Below are 23,922 nucleotides of genomic sequence, written 5' to 3'. Positions count from 1 at the left end.
CTATAATTAGCGATAATTTAGAACCAAGGTTGAAGTTGGCGAACAAACTTTTGCTATGTATATATATATATAATGAGTGGACAATAACACTTGTTATTTAAAGTCACCAAGTCATCTAAATAAAAAGAAAAAAATGTAAACTAATATTAGACGACAAAAATGCACATCACCTTTTTCTCCGTGCACATTAAATAGTTGCGTGACTCTAAAAAGCTGGAGTCACCATTCAATTTTCTCTATATGAAATTGAATAGTAACTCCATTTTAGAGACACCAAACCATCTAATCAAGACTATTCCAATCCATCATGATGAATAGTTAAAAAAAAAATGTTTTTTGTCATGTAATATTAATTTACTTTTTTTTTTTTGTTTTTCTCTCAATCATGTATCTGCTTTAGATAGACGGCTTAATTAAATAGTTGGGTGATTCTGGATGACCTTCATCCACTTTTATATATATATATATATATATATATATATATATATATATATATATATATATATATATATATATTTCATGACAAAAAGAGATAGTGTGTGCAAATAAGTAGAGCCAAAAGTGTGTCATAAAGGATACAGACACAGTTTTGTAAGAACCAATTCATAAACTGAATCTGTTGTGAATTAAATATATTAAAAATATTTAAAAAAGAGACATGGTATCCTTGTCTGCCACCGATTCAATTGGAATTGGTCCATTCAGGCTGACTTTAACAAGAGACCAATTCTCATATTCATCCGCATCATTATCAAACCTAGGGTAGGGCGTGTGAGCCTTGGGTTTCTAAGTCGTGTGGTGAGTGACAAATCCTTCAACCCTGACGGCGATTTTTCTATACTCAAATCAAACCAAAATAGAAGGACCTACACTAAGGTCATTTAAAAGATTCAGTTAACAAATGTTAGATATTGCTGACTAAAAATTATAAATTCATTATTAAAAAATAGCTGTGGTTGGATTATCGGTTATGGTTTATAGTGTAACAACGGCTCATGATGCTCTTAACAGTGATTTATGATGCTTTCAATAGTTAGGAATCTTTAGTCATCCGGTAGACTATTGACATTGAATATACTTAAACTATTATATATATATATATATATATATATATATATATATATATATCATTAGATTTTTTTGTCTGAGTTTTGATAAAGAAAAATATATATATATATAGCGAGAGAAAGGGAGAGCCGTGTACGTGTTGTGATGGAATAGCGATAGCGTTTCATGTGAAACAGCGAGCGCGAAAACTTTCGCCGCTAAAAGTACTCGCGCGGGTAATTTTTTTTTTCAAAAAAAGGAAAGAAAAAGAAGAAAACAAGGCCCCGAGTGCGCTTGCTCTCTCACTTTCTGTGGAAGGAAGCCAAAACTATCACATTACTGCAATATCTTTCTATCGCTCGCTTTTTTCCTTTCTCTGGTCTGCCAGAGTAAAGAAATGGTGGAGGAAAAGGCGAAGGAAGCCCCCCGAGAAAGAGCCGATGTGAAGAAAAAGGTCTGTACAAATAGGGGCCGGGCCACATCCTCCACGACAGCAGAATCAGGAATCACTATCCCTTCGGATGGAACTCGGAGAGATCGTCGTCGTCGAGCCAGTGGTCGACCAAGGACGGCCGGAGTGCTCTTCCCCTTCTGCTGCCCCTGCGCGGCGTATATCAAGGACCAGAACGGCGAATTATGTGCCTAATTACTTCGACAGCGAGACGCTGCCACTGGGCATCAGCGACAAGATTCAGCGATTTCTCCGTGTAGCTAACGAGATCAGGGATGAGTCGCCTCGCGCCTCCTATATGTGTGAGTTCTTTCTCCTGCTTGATCTCTTAATATGGTTATGGCTACGGTTCTTCTTGGAATTCTTTCTTGTTGAAGTTTGTCTTGGTATGCTGCTTAAGTTGGTAGGAAGTCCAGCGGAAATGAATACTGCTTTTAGTTTATGCGATTTTGAATTCCTACTTTTCTGGGAATGTGGAATGTTCTGCGAGTTCAAATGGTATCATGGCATGCTGAAACCAATCTCGATGCGGAATTAAAATTCGAGACCCGAAATTGTGGTTCCAGGCAATGAAGATATAACAGAGACTTATCTTGAAAGTAGATGTCCTGATTCTGCAACACATTTCATGATTTTGAGAGAAAAAATCTATTTGGATTGGAGTCCTTAGTGGCAACTCTGGGTAATATTTTTATCCGTCAAACAGGCTTGTCACATGTGAAACTCTTGTAGCTGATGTGTGCCTATTTTAGCGATTCAGTAATGTCCATACATTTTTCAATCTTTTTCTCGTCCGCAATAATGCAGAGGACTGCGTTAATTTTGTGTTGTTCAAAGTGAAGGACTTGATTTTGGTTATGATTAGCAAGAGTGAAATATCAGTATGTTGTTCAATACAATTTCAGTTCATTCGGCCTAATATGATGTTTTTCTTTCCATTTGCAGGCCGCTTCCATGCATTTGCGAAGGCTCACGAGATTGATCCTAGTTCTTCTATAAGAGGCGTCAGACAACTTAAAACTGCTCTTATAGGCCAGCTTGAACGGGTACTACTCTTACAGAATAAGGAGTCACCTTTTCTTCATTGCTTGGAACTTCAATGTCATTCTCAGACCTCAAATAATTTTTGCTACCATCCCATTACTAGAGCAACAACTTTTTAGTATGAAGGTCTGTCGATATCTTAGTCCGCAAATACTCCCTAGCAGCTGAACTGAACCCGCAATGTTCCCAATGTAAAATCTCGCATCAGAGACTTCCTTAGTGGTCAGCAATCAGTCATTTTTAGCAAGTGGCCTGATGAGAAATACACGCGACACTAGGTAAGCACCCTGAAGGAAGTTACCTATTCATGGTTTTACGTGGCCTTAAAACTTTCAATCCCACTCTTCCTATTGAAAGCGGTATGTCTTAGGCTGCACCAAAAAAATGGAATTTTATGGATCATGCATTCAAGGACATGGCGACAGCAAAAACAAATGATCATTAAATGGAGATATTACATGGAGTCGATTACTTATGGTGAAATCAATTGAAAATGTTCTCCTTTCATGGAATGACGTTCATAGCATGCAAAGAATAAACCAGAATGGCTGTCTTAATGGAATTAAATATCAACCTTATGAGCCATTATATTTCCTGAAACTGCTTGCCGCAGTCCATCTCTTGGAGAGAAACTGATTCTCTTTGGTGTCGCTTAGCAGATCAAGCAAAATAAAATTTGGGTTTCTTATTAGCTAAAATATCTTAGAAAGGCATTGAAAACAGCTTTGGTATTTTGGCTCTAACCCTAAATCCATAGGCAGAAGAACGAAGCCTGCTTTGAGATGATATACCAGCTCCGATCAGACTTTGTTGGTCTGATGACCAACTCATGTGGAGTGATGTGATAAAACCCATGTCATGTAACGCCGAAAGGCTGGGTTGAAGTAGCCAGAGGTACAGCTTTACATTCTTGAAATTATATTTACAAGAAAAGCACAACCTTTGAAACAAAACAATTTTCGTCGCTGTATGCTTCAGAAAAACAAAATTAATATCATAAAAGCAGAGATTGTCAAATGTCACATGTTGAAACTTGTTTACCATTATGCATGTTATATATGCATCATGCATTCATGTATACAACTAAACAGGTTGGCTTGGGACCTTAAACCCTTCAACGTTCTAGACTGAAAATGAACATCACAGAAGACAAGGACTAAAGGAGGTAAAAAACTTACATAGTATGAAATGCAATTGGAGATGTTCCATGAAGACAACTAAAAGTAGACCAAATAAGGGGCTCCAATTTTCACAGATGCGTTAGATGTTTGCCACTAAATTCTCTTAAAAGGTTCCCTACAACTATTCGTTTTCTCTTTGAGTTCATGAAGCTAGCGAGGGAGACGAGACGATCCCTAAAGCCTGATAATGTGATTTATGCCAATAAAGTTTGTCAATTGTTATAGTAAGCATTGACAAAGATGGTTGCCCTCTTTTATCATCCTGCATTATTTTTTAGGCCGTCATACATGCGCTTGATTTTGATTCTTGCAACCACAAACATTTGTAATGCTTCACTAGCTTCATGCATTGTGTGTTCTGATGACCTTAGGATGAGGCAATCATTTTATCTCAGCAAAAGCAAGAGAATAGTGTACGAGAACTATACCGGATGTACATGAAATATCAAAATGTTATCAGATCTTGTGAAGTTCATGATACAACTGATAGGTAATATTTGTTCGCTTGAAATTCCAAATATATCTGTGAGATCTTCCTGTGGCAAGGTAGGTTTTGGTTGAAGGTCTCTTCTAATTGCAGTTTCACTGCTTGGTTGTGATGATTAAACCGACAGGGATGTCCGAACAAGAGCACATGCAATTGCCTCTGTTTTATATGAAGTACTGGGAGATGTTTCACCTGGAGTTACTTTACCTGTTCCAGAGGTCAGCACATATTTTTTTTTGTCCGTGACATCGTTTTATTAATTTTCGAGAAGCTGAAGAAGATAATCAGATATAGTTTTGTTATCTGCAAGTCTATTTTAGACCCCCGTTTATAATATTATCCCACTTGGTTCTGGAGGTGCCCAACACGCCATCATGCAATTTCCTGAGGTCTATTCTCTCAACTTTATATTTTCCGTTCTTTGCTGCGAATGTTTCTTTTATGTTTTCATTCCTTTTGTAATAATGGTAAACACTTTTGCAGATTAAAGCTACGATTGCAGCCCTCCGCAAAATTCGTGGCTTACCATGGCCTACCAACCACTTCAGTTCTGGTGATGATGATATGGATTTACTAGATTGGCTTCAATGTTGGTTCAGGTTTCAGGTATGTGTGCTATATATATCAGCTTCTCTGCGCAAGTGAATAAATGGGTATTTCTTAATTACAATAAATACCTCTGTCACAGGAAGGGAATGTCAAGAATCAGAGAGAACATCTGATTTTGCTGCTTGCTAACATACATATCAGGCAGTTCCCCAGACCAGAGCCACTTTCAGAGGTATGATACCGCAACCCAGACTTTATATACGTGTGGTTCAAAATTCAAATACAAAATATATATATTTATATATATATATATATATATATATATATATATAATTTATACATTTTGCTAGTGCAGCTGGATGATAGAGCGATAAATGAGCTTATGAAAAGGTTATTCAAAAATTACAAGGCATGGTGCAAATTTTTAGGGCGGCCAAGTAATCTTTGGTATGATATTCCCTTTTCCCACGTTTATTTTTTTATTATATTTTATGAAAGGGGCCTCACTGCAAATTTTCTCCATATTTGCGGAACCTTCTCCCAACTTCAGAACCTGAGGTTAGCAATGCTACTCCTTTTTCAGGTTGCCAGCTGTTCATCAAGAAGTGCAGCAATATAAACTTTTATACATAGCACTTTATCTTCTCATATGGGGTGAAGCTTCAAACTTGCGGTTTATGCCAGAGTGCCTCTGTTACATTTTTCATCATGTTGGCTGCGGTTATCTCTACCTTTTGGTTTCCAAGTCTCTTTTAAAGTTTAGATTGTAGTTATGACTTTAACTTAGCACAAATTGAACTGGTTCTAGTGTGACATAGACTTTTCTCTATACTTAATAGTACTTAGAGAAAGCTGGAAAATTGCTGGAAAAAAGCTGTTGTTCTTGTACATAAAAGTTCAACCAATCCCGCATTGCTGTGACCGTCGAAAATGACTAATTTGTAAACCCCTCGTAATGTTCAAGTATCAACTTCCTTATACTTTCTGTACTTGGTTTTTAATACTGAGCGAAGGTGTATGGGAACTCCAAACAACTTTGGCTCGATTCCAGAGAACTACCTTGGAGCTTAATTGTGCTTGCATGCTTTGTTTTATTCTGACTTGCAAATAGTTCTTCTAATATTGATATACTTTATCAAAATATTTCTTAGATGCATGGATTTAAAATTTTAATGCATCAAGGTCATTATTATCATTTTCCTCATAATGGTAAGAATAATAGGACAAGCAAAAATAATTGAACAGAAATTTAGAAAGCTAAAAAAGGAAATTGAAAAATAATATGTTGTCAAAATGTCGTTGTTGTTTTCAGATGGCATATGAACTAGTAAGTCACCTATCTGGTGCTGTAAGCTTCAAAACAGGGGAAAGTTTTACACCCATATATGGTCAAGGGAAAGGAGACTTTCTGACACAAGTCATTACTCCAATTTACAATGTTGTATACAAGGTAAGTACTTAGTTATGTTGCCTACTTAATAACTGAGAATTGTTTCAACCTGACTAACAACACATGGGAAGTCAAAAGGAATCCCAGAGAAGCAACAATGGAACTGCAGGACACTCTCAATGGAGAAATTATGACGATCTCAATGAGTTCTTCTGGTACATTAATTTTTTTAACAGCACTTTGTTTAGTCTTGGAATGGTGCCATAGTGTAAAGTTGATCATTGCATTTAGAAGCTTAACCAGATTAACATTTTAGGTCGCCTGATTGTTTTCAACTGGGATGGCCAATGCGTTCAGGCATGGCGGACTTGGCGGACTTTTTCTCCACACTTCCACCCGACAAGCATCGGGTATCAGTTCCTGCTTCCTTTCACATTCCAGATTTTATGCTTCGCGAATAAAATGTTTGAATTAATTGAAAAGTAAAAGCACCTATTGCAAGGAAGACGAAATGAGGCCATGTTGAGTAGTTATAGAAATCGACCTAACTGTTTATGATGAAAGAATCAAACTTGTGGAGCTTCTTAATGTAGAATGGGCTTCTTCTTGAAGGTTTGATACATGGTTGCAACACATGCTTTACAGTAAATGTAGTTTAGCTGTTATCAAGCTAAGGTGCTAGTTCAAGTTCTGGTTGAGAATATAACAGAAAGATAAGTACTCTAGTAATGTAGTCCATGTGTTGGCCTCTTTCAGAAGCATGGCAGCAGCATTTATCTGATTCATGTTTGTGATGGCACTGGAGCAAAAACTTAATTAACAGAAAAAGAAAAACCAACTATATGTGCCTGAGTATATAAAACTGTAACTAAAACAGTAAAACCATATCTCATCATTTAGGTTCTGGAGATACTTATTTTATCAGCTTCAATACTGCAAAACTGCCACAAGAGATTTATCACATCAAGTCTTACAATTTTGATAGTTCGAAACTTTATCTAATTCAGTCCTCTTCTTGTGGATTTCAGTCTCACAAAATTTTTAGTTCTCAAGAAAGGGATTACTGTTCTTCATAATTAATGGCATCCATCTTCCGAAACTAGGTTTTCTAATTTTGAAAATGTCTTCTGCTTGCAACAAAGTTATCAAAGATCTGATCTCTAGAATGTGGTACAACCTGGGAAATTTTCATCTCTAGGATCTTCTGGCCTGTCCTTTAGTTTCAGGAACCGCAGTTCTATGATGACTGTATAGGTTTCATGCTCATATTATGTGTATGCTTCTTTATTCTCCAGGCTCATTCTGTATAAAAGGGTCAGAAACATAGAATTTTTGGGTCATGACAAAATTGAATATGGAACAGACATTTGTTTTTCTCAGGTGCTTATGTTGAACATGCTGATGCTTCTTCTTCATATCCTTTTGCTTTTTGTTTTTGGTACAGACATGCCCGATGGATGATGAGAAACCAATATGGCTGGGCAAAACAAATTTTGTTGAGATCCGTTCCTTTTGGCATCTTTTTAGAAGCTTTGATAGGATGTGGGCTTTTTTACTGTTGGCTCTACAGGTAGTCTTTATCTTTTTTTTTTCTTTTTTTTTTTTTTTGAAAATTCCCAAAACGTTGCTTCCATTCTTCAATTTGTGTAAAGATTGACAAGGGCTTTATTTCTTAGGCGATGATAGTAATGGCATGGCATGGAGTACAATCTCCGTTTGATGTGCTAGATGCATCCATCTTGAAAGATATGATGAGCATTTTCATAACTTCTTCTGTTATCAACTTCCTGCGAGGTAATTTTATTGTAAATGTAGCCTTACACTGTTTATATTCTTTTTTTGGTGAATATTGTTCTAGCCAATTTAGTCAATTTGCGGACAATTACTCTGGTTTAGTCAACCTGCACCAATACTGCACTGACTGAGACACCCTTGTTCAGCCTATTATCAGGTGTCCATTGGGAGTCAACCTACATGTAAGAGCCTTGTTCTCTCTCTCTCTCGCACGCGCACGCGTGCTTTCTAGAGATGGGCTGACCTATGGGAGGTGTGGTGCTGCCTATTAGACAGAGGTCAATATCTGGGATTAGGATTTGCTGAAACCTTTCAATGGGCCAATTTAGATTGACCTCACATCGTCCAAAAACCTGAATTGAGTGGAGATCGGTCATCCCGGCCGACTCTAGATACATGTTGCATAATTTTGTCCCCATAAAACGGGAGCTCTGTGCCGCAACTTCGAACATATTAGCATATAAATGAACAAAAGTAGTGGAAAAAGGTTCTTCAGAGAATGATTTCATCATAAATATGAGAATACATGATGAGTATGAAAGACAGTAGCATGAAGGTGAACAGACTCATGTAAGAAGTTATGAACATGAAAATGCAGTCCCTTTTTGCTTCTTTGAGTAACTTCTTTAAACCTGACTTGTATCTCGATCAGGTCCATGTCATTGGAATCTTTGCTTGCTCCTCTGTTTTTCTTCTTTCATTAACGTTTTATATTTTTATCTGCCCATAACATCTAATTTTCTGTAGTAATTGCATATTTGCAGCAATTCTTGACATTGTCTTCACATGGAAGGCAAGGAAAAGCATGTGTTTCTCTCAAAAGTTGAGACTTGTGTTGAAATTGGTTGCGGCCATTATATGGGCCATCCTCCTGTCATTTTATTATGCATTTCCAAGACACCGTTCCTTTTGCTTTTCAAGGATGTTCAGCAATAGAGCAAGCCAATGGAGCTGTCTGTCACCATACACAATAACTATCATCGCATACATGACTCCCAATGCCATTGGGGTGCTTTTATTTTTTCTTCCTGCTCTAGCTTCATGTGTTGAAACTTCAACGTGGAAAATCTTTGCCATCTTGTCTTGGTGGGTTCAGGTAAAGTTCTGAACTAAAACCTAAAGGTTATCTAGTTGCTGCTGTTTTTGTTGTTTCCATTTTAACGGGATTCTTGTGTTGCCATATTCTTTAAGTTCGATTCAGTTGCCATGTAACGGTTACTCGATCTTCATAAATCCTAGGAAGAGTTTCTTGGTTTATCAGGCTGCCTCAGCAGATATGGTGTTATCTGATCCAAGCACGATACGCTTACCATATGGAAAAGAAAACAACAGACTATATCTTGGCAATTAGATCGTTAAACTGAGACCTGACCATGTGTTCAGGTCAGATTTAGATCTGCTTAACCAGAAGTATTTTTCAGTGGACTGAATTTCCTGTGCCGGATCCAACTCATCTAAAAGTTAAATGCTTTGACGCACATTCACTTATTGTCCTATGCTTCTCGTTGAGCCCCAGCTGAGCTCCAACCTAAGGCTTCAGCTCTCGTTGAGTCCCAGCGGAGCTCAAACCAAAGGCTTCAGCATATCCACACTGTTTCTTAAGGTTTCCCAGGAAAACATCGAACGGATTGGCTTGCCTATCAGGACATGGCTAAGTAGTGAGAATTAAAATTAGATATCGAGCATTCTGTAAGTAGTATTGGGTGATTATTATTCTGCAAAGAATTTTTTTTCTTACATTGAAGGCGATGTACTTTTTGCGACTTCACTAGTGGCAATCTCGTGCATTATTTTTTTCTTAAAAGAGATGGTTACTGCACTCATGCACCGTAATTGAAAAGAAAGTGCTCCATCTTAGTGCAACTCATAACATCGTTAATTGCAGCCTCGGCTTTATGTTGGACGAGGGATGCAAGAAAGTACAATCTCACTGACGAAGTAAGCTGGCTTTGGAGAGGAATCTTTTGGACATGAAATTCGTACACTAATTTGACGATCTTTTTGTTTTATCTCTGAATTACATCACTATGCTTCCAGGTATTCTGTCTTTTGGACGCTCTTATTGACAAGCAAATTGTTATTCAGCTACTACTTTGAGGTATGAATGGTTCTGATGGCATGCCGTTGTTGAAACGTTGAAGTTCTATTTCCGCTTTGATTGACAATCGTAGGTGAGACGACAGATTTTGCCCTTAGTTGGATGGTGCTGTCCGTTTTTATATCTAGGAGAGTTCTTGTCCCAAATTTTGTTATGCATTCCCGCACTCTCCCTACCCCTCCCCAACTCCCCACTTTCCTCCCACCCGTCTCTTCCACAGCAGCGGAATCGACCCCCCACGACCCCCCCAGGTGGAATACCATCATCTTCTTCCCCCCCTCTCACCAACGTTTTGACTACCAGGGCGGCTGCCGGCATCATCCCCTGATGCTGGCGGGCTCGCCTGTCCTCCGTCGGGATGCGGAGGACCAGAGGGCCTGCCAGCATCTGGGGATGCTGCCGGCGGCTGTTCCCGGTAGAAATGCTGGTGGAAGAGAGAGAGAGTCGAGCAAGGGGAGGGAGGGTCAGAGGGAGAAAAAATTCCAACAGTTTGAGGGCCATCTAATCCTCATTGACAAACATATCTTAGACTGATGGTTTAGTTTATATATATATATATACCAGAACAGAGTGGGGATTGAAGGTTGTAACTCTGGGTACTTAAACATTTGTGGAAGGGTAAACTGGCAAACTTGCCTCGGATGCCTCCATTTTACGGGAGTTATATATATATATATATATATATATATATATATATATATATATATATATATATATATAAAAGGTTGTAATTCTGGGTACTTGACTTAAACATTTTGAGGAAGGGTAAACTGGCAAACTTGCCTCGGATGCCTCCATTTTACGAGAGTTTGCCTGCAGAAATTAGGCGAGTGTAACGATTCTCCTTCAAAAGAAAATATTTCTTAGGCGAGTGTTCTGAAGGTGCTCCTTGAAAAAGGAACATAATGACTACTATATCAAAATAGTTTTCCACAACAGGAGATAACCATAAAATAACACGAACTAAAACTACAATGCACGCTCAAATCTCACTCAACATAAATTCTGGCTGTCTGAATAAGTTCAAGGCCATTTTGAAGAAAAAAGCACAAGTCCTGTGGTTGACTGGACATGCTTCTTTGGTTTCCCTCAAACAATTCCATCCAAGTTTCATTTGGCGGCTTGGGACTTCTATGCTTGAAAAGTTATTGCCTGAAAGTTGTATATTTTCTTTATTGTAATTTGTAAACCTTTTGTTGTTTATGATTAATGCTGAATTGTATAACAATTGGCTAAAAGGAGTTCCCATTTGCCTGCAAATTTCCACCATAGGTTCTGCCATTAGTTGGACCCACTAAGCAGATTATGGAGATGAACATAAAGAAGTATGAATGGCACGAATTCTTCCCTGAAGGTAACTGTTTCCATGTTCAAGTGCATATTCGTGAGAGATCGCCACGCCAGTACTAAATCCGCTGTGCATGTGTCTTGCATCAGTGAAGAACAATGCTGGCGCAGTTGTTGCTGTTTGGGCACCTGTTATCCTCGTGAGTCTTATTTTTCAAAAAATGAGCTACCATTTAAGAAGTCCTGTTGAATTCTTTTCTTAACATGGTTCTTCCGTCCATTTGCTTGCTATGATTGTTGTGTAAAATTTCTGCAAGATACATATGAAATTTTCGTACTCTGAAGCAGGTATATTTCATGGACACACAAATTTGGTATGCTGTTTTCTGTACTATCTTCGGTGGACTTTCTGGTGTTTTTCATCACCTTGGCGAGGTAAGACTTTTCCTTGCAATTTGAGTGCTTGTCACTCCTATATCACATAGAATACTTCATAGTCAGAAAATATCCAGTTATAGGATCTAGTTGAAATAGAAGTACCAATATATCATGTAATTGATGAGAAAGGAAACAAATGGACGGTGGTCCAAACAAAATATGAAATCAAAATCGTAGAGGTTGAAATAAATAAAGCTAATGATACAACATTGACCGTATCATTCACTGTGGTATGAGCACGCTGCCGGAGTGCTCCACAGTGGTGTTTTAGTGGGATACGCATGCAGTGGTATTGTAGTGTGATAGATGAGAAGCGTCCGTAGTAACAGCCGACACCCGTTTTGATATGCCCGTTGGTGGGGGGCGCCTGTGGGGCAACTTGCACCCGTTTCTAATGCCCATTGGTGAGGGTATGTCCCAGTTTCGAATCGAGTTACACTTCGTTTTGATGTGGTCAGAAACTGGCTTCAGATATACCCGTCTGCTTTCCAACTCACAGTTTCTCTCTGCCTCCGGTTTTCGGCGCATAGACCAGCGATTATAAATTGCCAACAAAGAAAATGAAAAGCAGATGAGAAAGAAAGGAAAAAAAACAGGTAACAAGGAGAAAATAGAGGAGGAAAAACAGAAAAAGCAAACCAGGTAACAAGGACAAAAATAAGAAAAGACAGAGAAAAAAGGGAAGGAAGAAAGGAAAGAATAGTAGACAGAGAGTGGGGGACTCGTCACTGCGCGAGAGTGGGGGACTCGTCGCTTCCTCTTTAGTCTTTCCTCCCTTTTTTTCATAAATACGTAAAATGGTTTTTGATAACATATTTTATTGTGAATAACAGGGGAGATGAGATGTCAGGTATTCAGTCCATTTCGAAGAGTAAGTGAAAGAGCTTGCTTGGATCCTTCTGCGCTTTCATAGGGGTCCTGCCGCCCAAAAACGAACGAACTTTTCCCATTTGACATAGTCTCGGGGATTTCCAAAAACTATAGCAAGCTTACTGTACCCACATTTTTTTAAAGTTATAGTACCCGTATTCATATCTGCGTACCATAACCCAAGCGAGCATTAGACATATGCTGGTTGTTGAAATTTATTAAATTGATAATTTATGATGCATTAATTTTCTCATAAAATTATATTTTGCATAAAATTCGAAGTTTGATTCCTTATGACCTATAACCTATATTAAGCTCATCTGTCTGTTTAGATTCATTGAGTTGATACAGCTTGCATGATGATTTTTCACCTCATTAGTCTGCCACAAAATCTTTTCCCTGTATGCATCCACGTTCACGCGTTACAGTTATCTTGTAATAATCACATGGGACGGTGTCTTTGATATAGTGCTCGGACACCAACGTGGACCTGATAAGGATAATAACATGAATACTCTAGGGGCTTGTTTGGCGGTTTCTTCTTCTAATTGATGCTTTATGGTCCATACGACCATAACTTGTCATAGGTTGTGCTCATGGGTCTGTTGTGCTGCTATATGCCAGAGCACAAGCGACTGTCCAGTTGTCCTAGTGGCATCGCTTCTTCCTGCTGCTCGACTTCTCAATATTTCTGAATATGTGTCCTTTAAAAATGTTTCAGCAATCATTTGTTCCATGCAGATCCGCACAATGGGAACACTTAGAACTAGATTTCATTCTTTGCCTTCTGCTTTTAATGTTCACCTTATGCCAAAGTCTACGAAACGCAAAACGGGTAGCTTCTTCAGCAGTAACTTCAGCAAGGTAGTGGAAAGTGTTCTCGATCTTACCTTTTCATGTTTTCCCAAAAATTTATAGACAAATTCACCATGATTTCGGTTCTCTTCCTTCCCTAGGCATCAGAAAAAGCACAAAACCGGAGTGCTGAATTTGCTCAAGTCTGGAACCAAATTATCACTAGTTTTCGCTCGGAGGATCTCATAAGTAACAGGTTACTAGGATACAACGCTATTTTCTTGACAAAGGATGGCTCGTGAACTCAATAACCGTCTAACACTCATAATAAGAGCTACTTTCTTTTTCTTAACAGAGAAATGGATCTGATGATCGTACCGATCTCTTCAGAGTTAGGTGATTCCTCAGCCTGTTGTCCGCTCTTCCTGCTAGCTGCAAAGGTGATTCCAGAAGCTCTTATTGACCTTTGTGAGATCGGAATCTGAGTGAAAATCTCTTTCAACTGTAGCTCTCAACAGCAGTAGACATTGCAAAGAATTTTATCGGCACAGATAGAGATCTTTACAAAACAATTAAGAAAGATGTTTACATGCTTAGCGCTGTAAAAGAATGTTATGAATCACTGAAGCATATATTCAATCTGCTTGTTGTTGGGGACAGAGAAAAAAGGTACTGCAATCTATATTGGTTAATTGCTTATAATTTGATTTGTGCCTCTTTCCTAGTGCTATAATTTCACACTGGCAGTTTATACTTTACGTTGTATTACGTGAGAATTTTCAGGATTATGTCTGGCATCATTGAGCAAGTCGAAACAAGCGTTAAGGAATCTACCTTTCTCATGCACTTCAGGATGAAGGAGCTGCCTATTTTGCATAAGAAGTTTGTTCAAATGGTTGATCTTTTGGTACCGATTCTACATATACCTTTATATTATTAGTCTGAACGTGTGTCTATCAGCATTCCTAACATTTGCTTCTGTGGAAAAAAAAAATCAGATTGAAAATAAGGTTGACTGCCAAGGGAAGCTGGTGAGATTACTCCAAGATATATTTGAAGTAGTAACAGAGGATATGATTATTCATGGTTGCAGGTAAAATAATAACTCAATTGTACAAGTTATTTAGATTATATTATTAGTAACTCTTCTCTTGAAGTGCCATATTTATCCTTTTCTCAGCTTTTGTGATTCCGTTCGCTGCTCCCACTCAGCAGACGACATGCTACTATTTTTACCATCTGACACAAATGCCGTTCTTTCTTACCCTCTTCCTGAGTCAGCAGACGACATGCTACTATTTTTACCATCAGACACAAATGCCGTTCTTTCTTACCCTCTTCCTGATGACAGTTCTCTACAGGAGAAGGTAAGAGTTATGGATGTGTTTTTATTCCGTCAAATATGGGCCTTATTTTTTCATCTAATAATGTGCAGATAAAAAGATTATATCTGCTGTTAACGATAAATGAATCTGCTATGGATATCCCTGTGAACTTGGAAGCTAGACGCCGTATTTCCTTCTTCAGTACTTCTCTCTTTATGGATATGCCTCCGGCGCCTAAAGTTCGTAGCATGATACCATTCAGGTTAATTGCTGGACTTTTCTTCCATCCCCCCACTTATATTCTTTTCTCTCGCAGCCAATTTGGTGAGTTCAATTGCATAAGATACTTCTTAAAAAGTAAAAACTGATGCCTACAAGCTGGAAAACTCACAAGTAACATGCACTGCTAACAAAAACATTCGTGGCAGGACGAAGCCATGCCATTGGATGTGCTATATGATGATAGAGTTGATCTTAGTAGCTAGAACATATTGGTATCAACATGTGGACTTGATATTCAAGTTATAGTGTGTCAGCTGATGCAATGCAGTTCATCGGTAAAAAAGCTGACCGGTCGGTAGTTAGTTCCTTGGTCAAATTGTATATCTAGATAACACTGCCACGGTTTAGATGTTCGTCAATGAGCTTATATTTTCGAGGGAATAAGTTCATTGTCGAAGAGAGTGAGGAGGCGAGGATGTCAGCTGTTACTATGGTGGTTACAAAGCTTCCTCCTTCACCTCATATAACCTATTCTAGATGGACCCAGCATCCCTAAAATCCAATCCACTAGTTACAACTTACAAGTAACGCAAGTTAACGGAAAGCTAATGAGGCTGATATTATGATTAGGAATAAAAGGTTTCGAAATTGATACCTGATTTATAGCTAGTTAATGTCATCCATTCCAGCGTTATTGTGATTGGCCACCAGGTTTGTGTAGTGGTCGGCCTTAACCAACTTTGCAAATCCATATTTGACATGTGCACTTCTAAGGCAAATTCATTAAACTTTAACCATGTGTAGCATCTTTGCAGAGTCATGTACTTCGCTAAGTAGGTGTATGTCCTTTGGATAAATATTTACGCTATTCTACTAATTCTCTGGTCCTTTTTAAGGGTAATCATGCCATTTCATTGAGGGAAAATAATTTAATTAACACATTTAACCTGAAGGACTGATTTGGAAGCACTTAAGTGAAAGGAAGGAAGGATTGTTAATGGCAATAAGACGGGTGGATTGTTCAATGGCTATAAATATGGAAAAAGACTAAGTATGGGTTATGCAACATTGCAAGAAGTTAGGTAATTAATTTCTTTTATGTGAAAGTATTTGACTTCCATAGGTGATAATCCTTAGCAATTGGAGGTAGATTCTAGGAGTCGTTCATATGCTAGTGGAATATGCAGCACAAGATTGTAACCTTGGGGGAAAATTCCAGTATGAATGTATGGGTGTCAGCATAGCATATGCTTTAGACTTTGCGTTTTTTCAGTGCCAATGTAATGTTGTTTTCAATTTAAATATTAACTTTAGTTGCCTGATATGGTTCATGTAGTCGTTAATTTGAAGGCAAAAAAGGAGAGAAAAATGTGGACCTCTTCCAAGGAGTTGGTCTTTGCTAATAAATGTCCTGAAATCAATTTCTTACTTGTTTGTCCTTGAATTTAGTGTCATAACTCCATACTACATGGAGGAAGTTACTTTTTCAGAGGAAGAACTTCACTCGGTGCAAGATGCAGTTTCCATCATCTTTTATATGCAAACGATATATCCAGGTTTCTATCTTTTGAATTCGTTATTTAGATTCTTTTACGTACATTTGTTCTTGGTACTAAGTTGTTCATCTATATCGCCAGATGAATGGAAAAACTTTTTGGAGCGCATAGAATGTGGGGACAGTGATTTTACTGATGCTGAAAAAATGGAGGAGTTAAGGAAATGGGCTTCATACCGTGGACAGACATTAAGTCGAACAGGTCAGGAAACACATAATGATCTGCTGATGGTTCATATTTAGATCTTGCACCAGATATTGGCAATGTGTAAGTGCAGCATAAGACCAAAATTCTTTTTTCTTCTTATTAGTGAGAGGGATGATGTACTACAAAGAGGCGCTGAAGCTTCAAGCTTTCTTAGATATGGCCAATGAAGAAGGTGAGTGCAATCCTCCAGAAAATCTGAATATTCTTCTAGAGAACTGTATGCATCAGCAAAATTTGCTTTATGGTTATCACATGTCCTTGTGGTCGATCCATAAAAAACTATCTCGCTGGTTACTCATCAATTAACATTTGGCTTCGGTTTATAGTTCTTAGTTCTAATATCAGGTAAACAGCCCTTGAATGGTAATAATATACTAATCGTCAAAAGCTGTACAACTGCATTACAAGTTTTGTAGCTTCTGTCTGACCTTATTTCTTCCCAAACAGAGATTTGTAAGGGTTATGATGCTGTTAAGAGGAATGGGAATGCCCATCACAGGTTATTGGCACAACTGGAAGGAGTTGCTGATATGAAATTTACATATGTCGTGTCCTGCCAAAATTTTGGTGCTCAAAAATCGTCCGGAGACCCTCGTGCCCATGACATTGTCGACTTAATGATCAAGTAAGTTACTGATATGAAATTCGCACATGTTGCACCCTGCCAAAATTTTGGTGATCAGAAATCATTTAGAGACCCTTGTGTCCATGAGATTATCAACTTAATGATCATGTAATTTTGTCACAGTTCATATATCTATATTCCATAGATTGTTTTACAAATACTGATAAATTTTTTATGCAATCTTGTATAAAATATAAATAGATATCCATCACTACGGGTTGCTTATATTGAGGAGAGAGAAATGGGAAACGGCCATAAGGTTTATTTCTCCGTCCTAGTCAAGGCAGCCAACAATTTGGATCAGGTAAACTTTTTCTGCAAATTGAATAACTCTCAGTTGTATGGAAAAACGGCATGATTCCCTTTCATTAATTGCAGGAGTCATGTTAATAAAAGTTTGACTAGCATTCCGATCACAACACCAAGAAGGCATTCATATATTATCTGTATATGTAACATTTCGTGATACTTCTTAAATTCTAAAATACCCATAACTTTTGTTGGATTTCTTACTAATATTTCACTTCCTCTCATGAACCCAGGAAACTTTTACTTTCACCTATTCCATAAAACCATGGAAGAAGCTGAACTTAAGAAGTTATTTTTCAGCAGATTTGGCTTGTTTAACGGTTCTTAAGGCCTCTTATTATGTTAAATTTGTTGCTGGGTCCTCTTCGTGTTACAGCAGCTTAACATGCATGAGAGTATATTTGTGAATGCGTTGCTCAGTAGTATGCCTTCTCACAAACCATAAAATGGAATCAGAAACGAAGTATTAACCTGAGTAGGTTATCTATATTGTTCACTCTGGATACCTTAGGTCATTATTTTATACCCTGATAATTAAACTAGTCATATATATATATGTTTTTTTCTGACAATTTGTTCCATTAGATAAATGACTGTCAAGAGTTTTTGCTGTTCAATTTTTAATTTATACTAATTGTTAATTGCAGGAAGTATATCGCATACAGCTACCTGGTCCACCTATTATTGGAGAAGGGAAGCCTGAAAACCAAAATCATGCAATTATTTTCACACGTGGTGAGGGCCTTCAAACAATTGACATGAACCAAGTATGTAAAGCTTCTAACTGGTGCATTTGTTGTGCTTGTAATATTTCCTTTTACCGTTGAGGTCCTGAGGACAATACAATTAACATGAACCATGTACAACTGCTACGGTATGTTTCTGCTTATACTAATCTCCTTTCATTGTACATGGTTTTTAAGGACAACTACCTAGAGGAAGCATTCAAAATGAGAAATCTATTGCAGGAGTTCCTCCACCATTCAAGAAAGCGTCCTCCAACTATACTTGGGATGCGCGAACACATATTCACTGGAAGGTTCACGACTATTTTACTAATTTGTTTCCATTTTCTGCTTCAGGTTGACTGGATTTTGATTCAATTAATATCTTCCTTGCAGTGTCTCGTCTCTAGCTGGATTCATGTCCTATCAAGAGACTAGCTTTGTAACCATTGGTCAACGGCTGTTAGCAAATCCACTCAAGTATGAATTGGAAAACAAAAACCTCAATCTGTACATATTCTTGATTTCATAACCTTTGGCCAATTCATTTTAGTTGGGAAATGTGTTCAAATGAATAGTGTTTACTTCTTCTTTCAATCTTCTATCTTCTTGCTCCTCTAAGATAGTTATCTCTATCTCCTTCCCTTGACCATGCTTTAGTGACATCTGTTACAATGTTCAGGGTACGTTTCCATTATGGCCACCCAGATGTGTTTGACAGGATTTTTCACTTGACAAGAGGTGGAGTTAGCAAAGCATCAAAAGTTATCAACCTGAGTGAAGATATCTTTGCAGGTGAAAATATGTCCAGGTTCGTGGATAAATTGCTTAGCAGTTGCAGCTGTTAAGACTAACGGGATTTTATCCCTGCAGGATACAATTCCACTTTACGACAAGGAAATGTAACTTATCATGAATACATGCAAGTTGGTAAAGGTCGAGATCTAGGTCTTAATCAAATTTCACTTTTTGAAGCCAAAGTTGCCAATGGAAATGCTGAACAATCTCTAAGCCGTGATATATATCGCCTTGGGCATCGGTTTGATTTCTTCCGGATGTTATCCTGCTACTATACAACGGTCGGATTTTACTTCAGTGCATTGGTACATAGTAGCAAAATTCTTGTTTCTGAAAATATACAATTTAGATGTTCCTGCTACCATATTACAGTCGGACTGTACTTCAGTCCATTGGTACATAGTAGCAAAATTTTTATTTCTGAAAATATATCAAATGGTTCTGTGTTTCAGACAGAAACTTTAGATGCTCTAACACGTTTTCCTATTACTGCAATTTGCCACTGTATCTTTATTGAATTTCACTCAGGAGGATTGTAGTTAAATTTCTGCGTTCGTTTACAGTTCTCCATCTAAGGATCGGCAGGTAATCAACAAAATACATAGCTGCTTTATTAAAATGACGAGTAATCCTCGTATTTGTCCTTTTCTACGGCACATCTTTTTATGGGCATAACTTCCTTTGCGGTTAACAATTTCCATCGATAAATCTGGCGAAGGATCCACGCAGAGTCGCGGACCAGAAAATAAGAACAAATAATTACTGGAGATATATTTTCCTCCAAAATTTCTTTTGGTGATTTATGAAGCATACACTGATCTGTCTTGAATATGTTGAATGAGTCTTGAATCATGCAGCTGCTTTGGAGATTCAAGGATCTAGCGTAAAGTCTGTGCTGCAAATTTCAGAAATCAAGCCTTTATCGATGGATAGTCTAGATTCTAAAATGTGAGCTTAACCTGGTTATAAAAATGAATCTGCATAAGATAATAAGCATAGTTGAACACATGATGCCTTCTTTGCATTCCGCTTAACAGTTTTTTGGTTTATCATTGAACTGTGGATACTGATGGATACCTGAGAACCGGACTCCCTGTTGCCCGCTAACATGGAGCTAATTGCTTAGTAATAGCCTTAGCAATGACTTTGGTCTATGACAATTCCCTTTTCCTTTTTGTGATGGTAAAAGAGCAAAATGCCCATTGCCAATGCTGTCTGACCTCCTTTTTGTAAAACCCCTGAAGCCTATGTCTATTTTTAACTATTAGCACTTCTAATGTTTATGATGGATAAGGTGAGAACCAATTGTGAAGAACTTTTTAAATCTTTCACTATGCATTTAGTTAAGTTTGTAAACTGAATTCTACTGTTGGTGCGTGTTGCAGGTAACAGTTCTTGGAATATACGTCTTCCTATATGGGCAACTCTATCTAGTTCTAAGTGGTTTGGAGAAAGCAATCCTTTCTGCAGCTGGTGCAGAGCGTAATAGATCTTTGGAAACAGCTCTGGCTTCTCAGTCGTTCATTCAACTTGGACTTCTGACGGGCTTACCAATGTTGATGGAGCTTGGACTCGAGAAAGGATTTCGTACAGCTGTGTACAATTTTTTCCTCATGCAGTTCCAACTAGCCTCTGTCTTCTTTACGTTTAACCTTGGAACAAAAGCACATTATTACAGTTGTACTCTACTTCATGGAGGTGCTAAATATAGGCCAACAGGTCGAAGATTCGTGGTATTTCATGCAAGTTTCACCGAAAATTACCGCCTGTATTCACGCAGCCACTTTGTTAAAGGATTTGAATTGGTTTTCCTTTTGATTGTTTACATCTCATTTTGCCAATCTTACCAGAACAATGTCACATATATGATAGTTACATACTCCATCTGGTTCATGTCTCTTACCTGGCTGTTTGCACCTTTCCTGTTTAATCCATCTGGCCTTGAGTGGGAAAAAGTCGTACAGGATTGGTTTGGTTGGAATAAGTGGATCCACAATCAAGGTGGGATTGGGATTCATCCTGTTAAGAGTTGGGAATCATGGTGGGATGAAGAACATGCACATTTGAAATATTCAGGGATAAATGGAAGAATAGCTGAAATAGTTCTGTCATTCCGATTCTTCATCTATCAGTATGGGCTAGTCTATCACCTTGATATTGCACAAAGAAACCAAGATATCATGGTCACTCTCTCTCTCTCTCTCTCTCTCCCTCTCCCTCTCTCTCTCTCTCGCTTTCAGTTGCTCTAATTTTCATTGTTTTTGTCTTATTGCAGGTCTACGGCATTTCTTGGCTTGTGATAATAACTTTTTTTGTGCTAATCAAGGTTAATATTACTTATTTGCTTTTCATTATACAACGGTTTGTCTATCGCTCTACACATTAGTTCTAGCTTTATAGACTGGAACATTGAGGCCGGGGTCAGAAGTAGGTTCGTTCATTGAGGTGGTATCTAGTTCTGTATCGGTGCTTCGGTGTTTGGTGTCTAGCTCTGGAGTTTCTTTGCTTTGCCATTCATCCACATGATCCCTTTGGACATGGAGATTGGTATGCTACTGATTACAAGGGCGAGCTGGCATATGCATGTGTCACAGTTTTTCATGTTTTTCTGCACTTCTTTAGCTCTAATAACGTGCCCATTGCTGGGGCGGAGGAGGTGTGGGCATGAAGTGGGCAATTGCCCATACAGGTCTACAAAAAATGTTTATTTTTTTATGGAACTTTCATGGCAGTTTGTCTCAATTACATACAGAGTAGCCCTAAAAAATATAAAATCATATAACTAATGCCCTTTAGACAAAATGTTCTAGCTCCGCCCCTCGTTCGTAATATGTTATTTTCCCAAATACACCAAGGTGAACCCAACACAATTCGTTGTACAAGTCATATCTTTCTGATGGAGAATGCTCCGTTTAGGATAATGGTTTTGTCTCTCGTCTCTTTTCACATATTTGTGAAGCATTTCTAACTTTGTTCGCTTGCTTGCTGCATCCAGATTTCTATTGAAGGTCGGCGGAGGCTAAGTGCAAATTCCCATGCCTTGTACAGGCTACTCAAAGCCGTACTCTTCTTGTGCTTCTTGTCCATATTGATTGTTCTTCTTTCCCTGTGTGGATTGTCAGGGAAGGACCTGTTTATATGCGCTCTGGCATTCTTGCCTACTGGATGGGGTTTGCTATTGGTAAGCATTTTGTGTATGTAGAAAACTGATCTCAAATCTAGAATTGGCACAATACTTCACACAAATTCTGTGATTCAACTACCCTTTGACGTCCATGAACTTTATGGTAACTAAGCTCAACCTTTGTTTCCTTTGAATCACTATCATCAGCCTAGTTGACTCAGACATCGTAAACCAAGTCTTTTTCACCAGAACATTCATTTACCCTTTTCTTCAGTTGTGATGACCTGTAAGTTTCTTTCTGTGTTCAGGTTGCACAAGCTGTAAGGCCTTTGATAGAGAAAGTTGGCATATGGGATTCAGTTCAAGTTATTGCTCGATCTTATGACTATGGAATGGGGTTCCTTCTTTTTGCACCTTTGGCAGTATTAGCATTCATTCCATCAGTATCTGAATTCCAAACAAGACTTCTTTTCAATCAGGCCTTCAGTCGGCGACTTCAAATACAACCGATTCTTAAAGGAAAACGCAAGAATAAGTCACCACCTTGAAGGTTCAAGCGTAAGATGTGTGGAGAAACTGATAATTTTGGTGGAGGATTTCCTTGGAAGATCACGGGTTTGATCCTTGTTAAAACATCGTCATGTATAGGCTGATTTCCTGTACAGTTTTAGATACATATCACAAGTGTAAATTAACGTTCGACGCAATTCCCTTGCATATTCTTGAAATCAAAAGGATGTCATCGTTTCATCCTTTTCATGACGTTGCACAATATAAACTTGCAGCCAAAACAGCTTTCTGACGATCAAATCTTGCAAATTTTTTGTGTTTAAATGTGTTCTCTAAAAAAATCATCTTATAACATCAAATTGCTTATAGTAAAAAATAAAACATTTTTCACGAAAGCAAGTTGAATTAAAATGCGTTTTATACTAGATTAGTTTTACGATTGCATGCCTTAGCATAATCTGGAAGAACCAGTTTTATCACCATCGGCCAGACGGCCACCTATTCGATTCATCCGTTAATTTATCAAGAGAGCCACATGTTGAGCACTACTTTATTTTCTTATTTTAAATTTATTCTTATATTTCATTTATTTTACTTTTTTACAAAACTGATTTTTAATATCTTAACCGATTCAGCTGCCGAATCAGCAGCCTCACCGATTCGGTCCACAAACTGATCTCAGCGTTTGGAACTTTGGACAGGAATACACTTAGCCGTTGGAAATATCTGAATTGAATATGTTTAATAGCTACAAATTCAGAATGTGTCATTAAAAAACAATTGTCATAGGACCACCAGTGAAGATCTATGTTATATCAGTAGTTTGTAGTGTCTTTAGCAACAATTTATGACTTTCAACAACATATGTTTAATTTTTTGCCATGTGTGGCATGTTGCAGGAAAGCTAAGCAGGAAAAATCTACCACTAAAAACCAGCAATTACATGAGCACTAGCAACAGTTTATGGTGTTTTTACCAACAGTTCTTATTGTGTTAAGCATTGGATTTCTAATTTTTATCCATATGATAACATCTAAAACACATCAATATAAAGCTCTCCTATAGTATATGTATGTAATTTGCATCTCCA

At 37.9% G+C, this 23,922-nt stretch overlaps 1 protein-coding gene across 7 annotated transcripts; it reads left to right on the top strand.

Moving 5' to 3' along the window:
* Nucleotides 1–1,378: 1,378 nt before the first annotated feature.
* On the top strand, nucleotides 1,379–23,107 carry LOC116248839 (putative callose synthase 8). Of its 7 annotated transcripts, XM_031621835.2 has the most exons (42): nucleotides 1,381–1,800; nucleotides 2,444–2,544; nucleotides 4,095–4,213; nucleotides 4,338–4,428; nucleotides 4,531–4,599; nucleotides 4,694–4,816; nucleotides 4,899–4,991; nucleotides 5,115–5,206; nucleotides 5,343–5,469; nucleotides 6,072–6,209; nucleotides 6,288–6,364; nucleotides 6,466–6,559; nucleotides 7,594–7,719; nucleotides 7,826–7,943; nucleotides 8,708–9,039; nucleotides 9,829–9,881; nucleotides 9,981–10,041; nucleotides 11,314–11,395; nucleotides 11,479–11,528; nucleotides 11,677–11,763; nucleotides 13,378–13,500; nucleotides 13,593–13,687; nucleotides 13,787–13,871; nucleotides 13,940–14,100; nucleotides 14,215–14,338; nucleotides 14,430–14,524; nucleotides 14,612–14,798; nucleotides 14,867–15,018; nucleotides 16,428–16,534; nucleotides 16,616–16,735; nucleotides 16,845–16,913; nucleotides 17,189–17,366; nucleotides 17,568–17,670; nucleotides 18,323–18,442; nucleotides 18,599–18,714; nucleotides 18,797–18,880; nucleotides 19,083–19,195; nucleotides 19,274–19,503; nucleotides 20,584–21,381; nucleotides 21,474–21,524; nucleotides 22,194–22,379; nucleotides 22,631–23,105. In XM_031621835.2, the coding sequence occupies exons 1-42, from the start codon at nucleotides 1,569–1,571 to the stop codon at nucleotides 22,868–22,870; spliced, it is 5,802 nt and encodes a 1,933-aa protein (XP_031477695.1). In that variant the 5' UTR covers nucleotides 1,381–1,568; the 3' UTR covers nucleotides 22,871–23,105. The 7 variants fall into 7 exon arrangements, with proteins under 7 accessions (XP_031477693.1, XP_031477692.1, XP_031477694.1 ...); XM_031621833.2 differs by having other exon boundaries at nucleotides 1,379–1,800; nucleotides 6,297–6,364; nucleotides 16,428–16,735; nucleotides 22,631–23,107; XM_031621832.2 differs by having other exon boundaries at nucleotides 1,380–1,800; nucleotides 16,428–16,735; nucleotides 22,631–23,106.
* Nucleotides 23,108–23,922: the final 815 nt, after the last annotated feature.

Source organism: Nymphaea colorata, chromosome 2, assembly GCF_008831285.2.
Source record: "Nymphaea colorata isolate Beijing-Zhang1983 chromosome 2, ASM883128v2, whole genome shotgun sequence".
NCBI lineage: Eukaryota > Viridiplantae > Streptophyta > Magnoliopsida > Nymphaeales > Nymphaeaceae > Nymphaea > Nymphaea colorata.
This window is presented reverse-complemented; position numbering and strand designations above follow the sequence as displayed.

Excerpts from the sequence above, each read along its gene's own strand:
- LOC116248839 (XM_031621832.2), top strand. The coding sequence starts at position 1,569 with ATGGAACTCGGAGAGATCGTCGTCGTCGAGCCAGTGGTCGACCAAGGA. Across the intron at positions 6,560-7,593 it reads TTCCACCCGACAAGCATCGG|ACATGCCCGATGGATGATGA; the intron begins GTATCAGTTCCT and ends TTTTTGGTACAG. Across the intron at positions 18,443-18,598 it reads AAACAATTGACATGAACCAA|GACAACTACCTAGAGGAAGC; the intron begins GTATGTAAAGCT and ends ATGGTTTTTAAG.